This window comes from Garra rufa, chromosome 21 (genome assembly GCF_049309525.1).
Source record: "Garra rufa chromosome 21, GarRuf1.0, whole genome shotgun sequence".
Classification (NCBI taxonomy): domain Eukaryota; kingdom Metazoa; phylum Chordata; class Actinopteri; order Cypriniformes; family Cyprinidae; genus Garra; species Garra rufa.
In genome coordinates this window covers 5,258,226-5,270,130 of record NC_133381.1, presented here as the reverse complement: position 1 = coordinate 5,270,130, position 11,905 = coordinate 5,258,226, and the positions used below count along the sequence as shown (strand labels likewise).

At 32.0% G+C, this 11,905-nt stretch overlaps 1 protein-coding gene across 1 annotated transcript; it reads right to left on the bottom strand.

Moving 5' to 3' along the window:
* Positions 1-207: 207 nt before the first annotated feature.
* Positions 208-11,563, bottom strand: LOC141295832 (beta-taxilin-like). The gene is made up of 10 exons (XM_073827106.1): positions 11,495-11,563; positions 8,402-8,621; positions 8,159-8,250; positions 6,839-7,009; positions 5,896-6,090; positions 3,636-3,755; positions 3,385-3,459; positions 3,208-3,300; positions 2,166-2,261; positions 208-789 (listed from the first exon to the last, which is right to left on the bottom strand). The coding sequence occupies exons 2-10, from the start codon at positions 8,607-8,609 to the stop codon at positions 265-267; spliced, it is 1,575 nt and encodes a 524-aa protein (XP_073683207.1). The 5' UTR covers positions 8,610-8,621; positions 11,495-11,563; the 3' UTR covers positions 208-264.
* Positions 11,564-11,905: the final 342 nt, after the last annotated feature.

Below are 11,905 nucleotides of genomic sequence, written 5' to 3'. Positions count from 1 at the left end.
ATTAGTCATAGGCTTTAGCTTTAGTAATTAATTCTTTATCAAAAATAAAGAGCCAATAAATGATTACATATCTATAATTTCCAAAATGCATCAGTTTCTCCAAATGTATGCATTTATATAACCATTTTAGAGTTTTTTGTATCTTAAAATACATAATACTACATGAATGCATGGTTTCAAAGTTAAAACAAGCACGATACACAGGGATTTAGTTGTAAAAACTTTATTTATGAATGTGACAAACTGATATTGAGTTCAGTCTGTCTAATCCACCGATTGCATGTCTTTATCTCTGAGCTCTTGATGTTCTTCAGACAGTGTTTCTGTGATGGTTTCCTCTGTGAAGTTGAACTCCATTTCGACCTTTTGCTCACCCTCAGCAGCGTCTGTGCTTTCGCAGCTATTCGAGTCTTCGTAGGCCTCTGGCGGCAGGTGGCGGCAAATAGTGAACGCTGTTGCGAGTTCCTGTAGCCTAGTCTTCTCCGCCTTCAGGTTGGCAAGCTCTTTGGTCAGGGGCGTCTCATCTGCGGGAGACTTACAGGTTGGTTCAGTGGGTGTAACCACTTCTGTTGAGACTGTCACCTCCTCTTTAGGTACTGCAACTTCCTCTGTAGTTTTCTCAGCAGTGATTGGCTCAGTAGCAGCAGCTGCGTCTTCGGCTCCAGGCTGTTGGGATCCGTGGAGCTTCTGATACAAGTTTTTCCTTTCATCTTGAAGCGCTCTACAGAGATTCTCCAGTTTTTGGGTTTTCAGGGTGATGAGTTCAAACTCCTTCTCCTTCAGCGCTTTCTGTGTGAGAAAATCTTGATCATATTAATCTGTATCTGCTATAAAGATTCAGCAACATCATTTGGGTGAAGATTCATTCTCTTGATTCTCACTGTACAGCTAGTAGTTGTTAAATTCTTCAAAATGAAGGTTCTTTGTTGGCATATGTGACCCTGGACCACAAAACCAGTCATAAGGTTAAATTTTACAAAACTGAGATGTATACATCATATGAAAGCTCAATAAATAAGCTTTCTATTGATATATGATTTGTTAGGATAGGACAATATTTGGCCGAGATACATCTATTTGAATATCTGGAATCTGAGGGTGCAAAAAAATCTAAATACTGAGAAAATCACCTTTAAAGATCTCCATATTAAGTTCTTAACAATGCATATTACTAATCAAAAATTACTTTTTGAAATATTTATAGTAGGAATTTTACAAAAAATCTTCATGGAACATGATCTTTACTTAATTTCCTAATGATTTTTGGCATAAAAGAAAAATCAATAATTTTGACCCATACAATGAATTTTTGGCTATTGCTACAAATATACCCCAGCGACTTAAGACTGGTTTTGTGGTCCAGGGTCACATATATGGTTGAAGAACCTTTAACAAACATGGAACCTTGCACAAAAGGTTCTTTAGATGATTAAATGTTTTAAAGGTGCCATAGAATGGAAAACTGTATTTACCTAGGCATAGTTGAATAATAACAGTTCTGTACATGGACATGACATACTGTAAGTCTCAAACACCATCGTTTCCTCCTCCTTATATAAATCTGGTGTTTGAAAAATAGGCTAATCCTAACATAACAGCGACTATTACATAAGAGTCGCGATCATTAATAGTTACGCCCCCAACCTTCGCATAGCCGAATCATCAGAAGTTCTGCAGCTAGGCTTCTGTGAAAAAACAAAGCGAGGACAATAGCGGAAATGGCAGATCACAGGAATAAATTATATGTTTCAGGTTGTGCAGGAGACGTTAAGTGCAGGGATAGTTTCAATATATTAACAGAGGCGCGAACTCCTTGATTAAATATATATTTTCCTCCATGTGAAATGAGCCGCTCTGTGAAACAGCCAATCAGAGCAGAGCTCATTATTATTATTCATGAACCTTCCAAATAAGGTAACAACAGACCATTTCATTCTAGGGACAAATCCTAGGGTTGTAAATGGACCTGTAAAACCCCGTTTTGCCCTTTCCTATGCCATATACTTTCTATGTAGATATCAGAGAACAATTTAAAATATTGTATCAATGCATTCTATGGCACCTTTAAAAATAGCTTTTATAAACTGTTTACTAAAAGGTTCTTTGAAGAGCCTGATATGGTTCACTGTGTTCTACAATATTGATATATGAACTGTGCAACTTACGTCAGCAACCATATCAATGAGAGATCTATTGCAGCCATCAAAACGGGATTTCCAGGACGTTGCCTCCTTCTCCAACTTCTTCATCTTCTTTGCCATCTGTAAGACAAATCAACATCGTACCATGTAAATAAGACAGACAGCAAGCTGCTTAGTGTTTTTTTTTTTTTTAATAAATTTCTTATATGCTATCATAGTTTTTATTAATATTTTGAATTTGCTTTTATTTTATATTTTTAGTTTATTTCAATTTTAGGTTAAAGCTTTAGGAATTTTCTTATGTGCTTTTGTCATTTTATTATTATTTACTATGTATTTTTTATATATTTCTTATTTCTTATGTGCTATCATAGGGTTTACACATTATCTTGTGTTTTTGTCATTATATATATATACTGTTTAGGTTTAATTGATTTGCAATTCAGTTTTAATTTTTATTCATTTGCAGTTTTTTTATTTTGTGCTTCAGCTTAAATGTAGGCAACATTTGTAATTTGTGTTTAGTTTTAATTCATTTCAGTTTACTTAAATTAACAAAATTAAGAATTTACTTTTTTTTTTTTACAAATTATTTATTTGTTTGTAATTTTATGTGTTTTTGACATTTTAGTGTTATTTTACTATTTAGATTTAATTTCGTTTCATTTCAGTTTTAGTTTTTGAAATTTTCAGTTAGTAATTTTAGTTAAGTAAACTAACTTAAGTTAGTTGCCAATGCAACATTTCTAAGTTACATTTAGTTTAAGACTTTCAGCAAATTTATTTTCAGATTTATTTCAATTAACAAAACAGTTTTAGTCTTACTAACCTGACTAAACATGCTAGAATTTAACCCTAATGTTTTATTCGGTGTCTGAGAGACCCCAAGCCCCTTTTAATATCCCAAAATATACTAAACATGGATGCATTTTATGTGAGACTGTAAACAAATTTCAACTTGTTTGAAAAGTTGGACTTAATGACCACATTTCTAAAAAAGCACATGTTAAAGCTTCAATAATATCTGCATTTTGATGTTTTGATTATGTCTGAGGAAGGTACACACCTTGTCCATGTCCTGTTTGAAGCTGGCATACACATTGTGGCTCTTAGACACTGTTCCTTGGAATTCGTCAAATTTCTCGGAATACACAACAAGCTAACAGAAAAGAAATGTGTTCACTTCTGAACAGACATGATTTGAGAAAACAATAGTGGTGTGTATTATTTGATGTAAATTTACCTGAGCCTTCATGTCAACCTCTTGTTCTTTTAAAAGTTTAACCTGTATTTTGGCTTCTGCAGTTTGCTTCAGTAACTGGAAAAAAATATAGATTGGAAATAAGTAAACTATCCAAGAAAACAGGGATGAGGAGTTATCTGCATTGCACAATGGCGATAACCTGTGGTTTCACTTGACTCAAACTAGCAGCAAGACAATTCCTGCAATAAAAATATATTTTATTAGATGAAATCATTCAAAGTTTTACTCACAAGTTCCTTCTCCAGCTTGTGTTTCTGCTCAGCTTCTTTGAGAATCATGTTGGCCTGTGAGAGTTTTGTCTCCAGTAATTTCTGCTGCAGGTCTCTGTGCTTGAACACTTTTTCAAGATTCTGCATGAAGGCCAAAAACATACGTTTTTCAGTCTTTATTAAATGTATTTACTGTTATCCACATGAGACACTGCAGGTCAATAGGGTAAAAAAAACAACTAATAGTCTTAAGTTTACTAAAATGTTAGGTTTAAATATGCAAATGAGGCATTATTTAATTAAATATGTGCTAATGTGCAAACATTTCCAGTACAAAAATCTAAACACTGGATGAAGTCAGTTTCAAAATTCTTGTGCATTTTATTTATGTTTTTACAGAGGGGATTTTGGGTATCACCCCATAATTCAGATAAAACTTAGACAGAAAACAATGTATTCTTTTAGGGAAATAAAATGTTGTATAAAATCAAGCAAATTATATATGAACTATTCCCTCTGTAAAAACCTTCAGGATATAGACAGGAATAAAAATGTAAAGTTTGATGTGTGTAAGTGTTACTGAAGTGGAGATTTGTGGCTCAGTGCAGGAGAAAAAACTAATTTTAAGAAAACGGCCTTTAAAAATATTCATTATAATTGAAATCTATTGACACAAATAGATAAAGTGCTATAAAAGAAACACTTAATAGTGTCTTTTGGGTGTTTTCGTTGCACTTGTCTGAAAAAAACCTTTATGAAACACCAAAAAGCCCGAAATCTGAAACTTGACAGGTGCCTGCAGTGTCTCCCCTTAAAGTAATATTTTGCCCAAAAATTTAAATTTGCTAAAAAATATACTCACTCTCAGGCCATTCAAGATGTAGCTGAGTTTGTTTTTTTATCAGAACAGATTTGGAGAATCTGGATTTGGATTTAGAATTACATCACTTGCTCAACAATGAATCCTCTGCAGTGAATGGGTGCCGTCAGAATGAGAGTTCAAACAGCTGATAAAAACATCACAATAATCCACAAGTAATCCACACCACTCCAATCCATCAATTAATGTCTTGTGAAGCCAAAAGCTGCATGTTTAAGAAACAAATCCATCATGTTTGGACTGTCATTCTGACGGCACCCATTCACTGCAGAGGATCCATTGGTGAGCAAGTGATGTCATGCTAAATCCAAATCTGTTCCAATAAAAAATAGACTCATCTACATCTTGCAGAAATTTAATTTTGTTTACCTTAATGTAATAAAATAACTAATACTGAAATTAAAATCAATAAAAAAACATATAAAAAACAATAACAAGTAAAAAATGGAACATATATATTATACATATTCCATTTTTTACTTGTTATTGTTTTTTTATATCTATTAAAAAAGAGAGAAAAAAAATGCGATCTGGGAAAACCCGCTAGGACATTTTAAGGAAATTCGGGAAAAATATATTTTTTTTAATCAAAATTAGGTTTCAATTATTCAATTATTATTCTATAACATCTTGTCTATCATCTCCGAAAATATCTTGGCAAAATTAATTTGTTTAGTGCAGAAAAATAGAGATTTATTGCAGCAAGGAGAGATGATTGTGTCTTATGTTAAGAATGTGCTGCGAAAGTTTTTATTTATTTATTTATTAATATTAATATTTATTAATCTGCTGAATCTTGGTGATGTCAGTGCCCTTAACGATGTTATAATGGACAACTTCACATCCAGAGATGAAGGATTTAATGATGAAGTTACTAGAGAGGAGGAGTCCGAGGACAGTCTGTTATATGTAAAGGTGCGAGAACAGTTACAAGGTACACTTTTCGTGCTTTCTAAACATGATCAAAAGTTCAGAGACTATGCCCATGATAAACAACAGAAAACAGACGTTAGTCTGTTTGTGTAACGATGCAGTATAGCGTTCCTGACTTGACAGACAGCTCTTGTTAAACCCATAAAGTAAAACCTGTCTCACTTTAAATCCATTCTTGAATATCATAGCTATCAGCCAATTTAAGATTGCATTACTTTTGTTACGTTCAAGCTATGGACAAAATAAAAACAGTTTTGGAATGGGCTTGAATATCGTATCAAAACCTAAAAAAGGTCAAATTTCACCATGTGTTGGGTTTTCCTAGATCGCATCACATATGGAGATAAAAAATATAATAATAATAATTATTATTTTTTACAAATAAAAAAATAACAAAGATAACAAATCATGGTTTAAATAATATGATCTCAGGTCAAACCGAAGTAACTTCCTGTAGGTTCCTCTTACCGCCTCTCGCTGGTCGTATTTAGATATGAGGTCCTTGAGTTTCTCAGCCAGGTCGCTGTTCTCCTGGCACAGTTTGTTGTTTCGGCTGCTGTGCTCCTCGATCTGGGCCTGGATGTCTGTCAGCGTGCTCTGGAAATGCGTTGTGATTTCCTTCCGCTTCAGATCATCTTCACGGCACCGCTGTAGAGTTTCCTCCTGCACCAAAAGCATGATGATGGATATGAGTTGTGTGTCAATGTTTTATAGTTTTAGTAAAAATAACTTTATCATAATGCCATGGTTTGTACAGGACAAAATATAAACCATTTACACTGTAAAAAATGTTTTTATTACTGGAGTATGAAGTTATTCTACTTCAAAATGTCATGTTTAATTCAATGTATTACTTGCTAATTTGTTCAGGAGTTTTTATTTATTATTTGTGACCCTGGACCACAAAACCAATCATAAGGATCAATTTTTAAAAATTGAGATTTATACATCATCTGAAAGCTGAATAAGCTTTCTGTTTATGTATGGGTTGTTAGGATAGGACAATATTTAGCTGAGATACAAGTATTTGAAAAGCTGGAATGTGCAAAATATTGAGAAAATTCCTTTTAAAGTTGTCCAAATTAAGTTCTTAGCAATGCATATTACTAATCCAAAAATAAGTTTTGATATATTTACGATAGGAAATTCACAAAATATCAACACAAAACATGATCTTTACTTAATATCCTAATGATTTTTCGCATAAAAGAAATACAAATATACCTGTGCTACTTAAGACTGTTTCGTAGTCCAGGGTTTTCATCCAGTTCAGTTTTTTTCAGTGTACTGTTATTTAGCATTGTTAAACGAAAGGGCAATTTCAAAGCAAATATTAACATTGAACCATTATTTGTGTGTACTAACACAAGTTTGTCTTTTTAATATTGACTAGATGAGATGATATTTTCACCTTTAACGTCTTGTTGTGTCTTTGCAGCTCTCTGCACAGGCCTTCTAGTTTGCTGCGGGCCAGAACGGCTCGGCTGTGTTCGCTCTGAAGCTGATCCTTCTCCTTCAGCACTTGGAGAAATTTCTTCTGCAGGACCTTCAGCTGTTTCTGGTCCGAGCGGTGCTCTTCCAACTGCAGGTTACATGTACACATAATTTAATTATGATTTACAGAAATATAAAAACAGTGAGATATAAAAGCATCTCAATATACCAAGCTGGAAAGACCATTCTTAGATTTTGTGTGTGTGTGTGTATATATATAATATATATATATTTTTTTTTTCCCTAACTTTGATTATACTTTGATAATTTATGTTTGTTTATTTTGTTATTTATTTATTTATTTATTTTACTATTATTTAAATATATAGGTTTATTTAAGTTTTTTAATTTTGCAAAGGTAGAGAAGTTCAATTTTTTTTATGAAAACAAAAACGGAACGCTGATTGTCTTTATCAGTTCAGTGTGTTTTTTGATGAGAGCCTCAGTAAGTTTTTGTATTTATTTTTTTATTATTATTATTATTTTAAAGATGATTAAATGGAAATTTACAATAGAACCTAATATAGAACAACCCTAAACAAAACTGTGCTGAAATAAAGTTTTTCTTTCATAGAAGACTGCAAGGTCTTTCTGTTTTTTTAAATATGCTTAATATACTTAAGCATATAAACAGACATAAGTCTAGAATGTTTAGAATAGGGAAGGAGGGGGAAAAAAAGAAAAAAAGGGTAAAAAGAGGGAAAAAATTTAATGTATACGAAAAAAAAAAAATATATATATATATATATATATAAACAAAAAAATAAAAATAAATAAATAAACAAATACAAAAAGCAAAAAAAATAAAAATGGAGAAAAAAAAGAGAAAAATAATTGGATAAATAAGTGGAAATTAAATGAAGAATTTATCTAAGAAAAAAAAAGCACAGTTGGTGTTTCCGCTCAGTATTTAATACATTCGTTATATATGTATTATATAAAGAAATACTTGTTTATTTAAATGATTTATTGGAAATGTACTAAATATGGGACAATCCAAAGCAAAACTGTACTGAAATAAAATATTTTGAACACAGAAGGCAAGTTCTGAAAAAGTTCTGCAAAGTTTTTGTTTCTTAATAAACTTAAAATGTTTTCACAAAAAAAGAGGGGGCTGATTTTTGAAATGCATGTGTGAATATTTACCTATTTTCATTTAACTACTATTTTTAAGGAGGTAGCTTGTTAATAAATGTCTTTTTTTCATTCAAAGGCATAACATTGTTGATGTACTCACCAGTTCAGCATGTTTTTTGATGAGAGCCTCCAGTTTCTGCTCAGGACTCCCGAGTTTATTCAGACTCTGCATGAGCAGCATGGCTTCCTTCCCTGCAATTATTGACACAATGTTCTTTGGTCACACAGTTTGACAGCATTAAGCCGTTGATAGCACTCCGTTTAAAGATTAAAAACTTGATTTAATCACTAATCACATTTCAAATGGAGTAACATAGGGTTAAATATCTCACATGTGACTCACCGAGGCCTTTAAGCATCTTCTTCTCCATTTTCTGTTCTTTGGTCTTGTCCGGAACGGCCTCTTCTTCAACATCCTCAGTCTCACTTGGCTGTTCGGTGACCTGAAAGGTGCTGATAATGTCCTCCAGCTGCTGACTCAGATCTTCGGTGAGGTCATGGGTGACTTCAGCCTTGGTGTCACCATTTGTAGACTGGGAACAGCTCTCCATTCTGATGGAAATCTACTTTTCAGAAAGGCCAGAGTCAGTCACAGATTACAGGATGAATTCGCTTTTAAATTTGACCACCAAGTTTTGACTTTGAATAAATGTTAGCAGTATATGGGTGATTCTTTTATATTATTTACTATTACACTGTTTTATATTATATTATACGATTCTATTTTATATTATATGTGACCCTGGACCACAAAAGCAGTCTTAAGGTATATTTATAGAAATAGCTAGAAATACATTGCATGGGTCAAAATTATCAAATTTTCTTTTATGCCAAAAATCATTAGGATATTAAGTAAAGATCATGTTCCATGAATATATTCTGTACATTTCTTACCATAAATATATCAAAACTTAATTTTTGATTAGTAATATGCATCGTTAAGAACTTCATTTGGACAACTTTAAAGGCAATTTTCTCAGTATTTCGATTTTTTTGCAACCTCAGATTCCAGATTTTTTCTTGCTAGTGAATTTCAAAAATAATTACAAAGAAACAGCAAGTAACACATTGAAATAAACTGGAATTGTTGAAGCAAGATTAAAATGGTCCATTACTCCAGTAATCTTTGTTTTATTTACATTTAAACAATATATATATATATATATATATATATATATATATATATATACACATATACATATATATATATATATATATATATATTTGAAAAATTAAACTTCTTCAAACACATTCATCTTATTTTAAAACTTTTACGTTTTGATATTGTTTGGTGTGATGGTAATGATTTTTCAGTATTTAGAGAAAAAAAAATGATTAGTCTACTTTGATTCATAAAATATTTTTTAAAAAATCAAAAAATTTTAAATTGTGGGGAATAATCACTGAAATTCATCTTTGAAATCACTGAAATCTAAAATGTTAGGCATGATCCCAGCTAACAAAATATGTTTTAAGAACATTTTTAAAGCTATGAAAACATTATTAGTAAATGTTCTGTGAGTTATTTTTCAAATGTTTAAAAAATATTATTTTATTCTTAGTTATTAGAATGTTAACAAACATTCCATTTTATAATTTTGGAAAGGTTACGAGAATGTTACTTTTCAATGTGAATCTGAACATTCTAAAACAAGTAACATGATGAGATGAACATCCAACTAAAACATTTTATAAGAAACATTACATGAATTATGTAAATGCAGTTTTGTGCGAATGTTTGAGAATGTTATTAAAAACCACATAACTTTGAACAACACTACCAGTCAAAAGTTTTTAGACAGTAAGATTATTAATGTGTTTTAAAGAAATCTCTTCTGCTCACCAAGCCTGCATTTTAAAGAAATTAATACTTTTATTCAGCAAGGATGCTTTAAATTGATCAAAAGTTATTTCAGATAAATGCTGTTCTTTTGAACTGTCAGAACTCAGATGTTTTCAACATAATAAATGTTTTTTAGCAGCAAATCTGAATTTTAAAATGATTTCTGAAGGATCATGTCACTGTGGTAATGAGGCTAAAAATTCAGCTTTGAAATCAGGAATAAATTACATTTTAAAATATGTTAAAATAAAAAACGGTTATTTTTAAATAGTAAATATATTTTAAAATGTTACTGTTTTGCTGTACTTTGCATCAAATAAATGCAGGCTTGGTGTGCAAAAGAGACTTCTTTAAAAAACATTAAAAATCTTACTGTGCACAAACTTTTGACTGGTAGTGTATCTTTGAGAGACCCTTGCCAGAACTTTCTGAGAGCGTCCCCTGTTATAAATGGGATGCTAATGACATGCAATGGTAGGGACAGCAATTTATGAAACAAATTGTATACAAAAAATACCCAAAGATATTGTATCACAGTTTGTATCATGAATTGCATCACTATTAATAAATAATTCAAAACTAAGCATTAAACTTTAAAACTCAAGCTTTAAAGGAATCTTTAAAACTTTTTAGAATCACTTAAAAAAATCACCCATATATGTTTAAAAGTGCACACAGTCCGATCAGATCATGAGGTTTTTTTAAATGTTTTAAAAATGTTTCATTCTTTGTTATTAGAATGTTAACAAACATTCCATTTTATAATTCTGAAAAGCTTATTAGAATGTTACTTTTGAATGTGAACCTGAACAAGTAACATTTAAAAAATGTTTGTGAATGAACGTCATTAGTTATATAGAGTTAGTGAAAACTAATCCAAAGGAATCACTAAGGCTTTAAAGGAATCTATAAAACTTTTTAGAATCACTTAACAAATCACCCATATATGTTTAAAAGTGCACACAGTGTGATCATGACAGATCATGATGTGTGACGACTGTTGTAATTGCTCTTAATTATTGTAAAGAGCTGTTGGGGTTGTTTGTCCTCTGAGCTACGGAGCGACTCTTGGTTAAATTTAGCTACTCTGTCCGGGCTGATAACTCCCCCTTTCATAAGAATGGCACATGGCACCTGTTCATGGCCTGGAGTCTATTTCAAGAGACTCTTAATATGGTCAACTTGTCTGTTTATTCTCCAGCATGTCAGCGCTCATGTGTATTCAAACGATGTGCTGTAAAACATGCACTGTACATTTAATAAAAAATTCTAAATCTGTTTTTACATTTCATAACATTTTTTCTGCCTTTCAGCTGACCTACACTGAACCTTCATGCATTTGAGTATTTTCCATTCCTCTCACACTGATATTGTCATGTTTTCAACAGACCCCCAAGACTTTAGCACAGAGAAAAAAGCGTATGCTGTGTTACACTGAAACATGCTTTTCATGCTTAATGTTGATCTATATACATTTAGCTTTACCGTGTGACAATTAAACATGCATTCAAGCCATTTCACATTTTAGAAACTATGAAGACGTTGCATGAGATGTTGAGTAAAGTTCCGAAGGAGACATGAGGAAACACTTACCAGCAGGAGCAGTGAGAGAGTGAGTGAGAGGAGCAGAAACTCTCAGTGTGGCTGACAGGACAAACGCAGCAGCTGCGGGAGGCAGACAGACCTCAAAATAATCAGGAGGGATCGTCCAACACGCTGAGATTCAAAGCATGTTCTATAGATTGAGAATATCTGTGTGAATTCTGTCAAACACTGTTTGATTGTTGTGAAATCTGCAGATATAAAGGACAAAGGCAAAAATAAATCAGCATTTCAGAATTTGAATATTATAATATAAAATTTTGAATCTCATGAAATATCAAGAAGTCCAAGAAGTATTGTGAGTTTATGGTTTAATATAAATTAAGCATATTTTCTCTTTAATTCCATCTGCGAAAAGACGGTTCTGACTCTCACAACTTCAATGTGGAAAAAAAATAATAT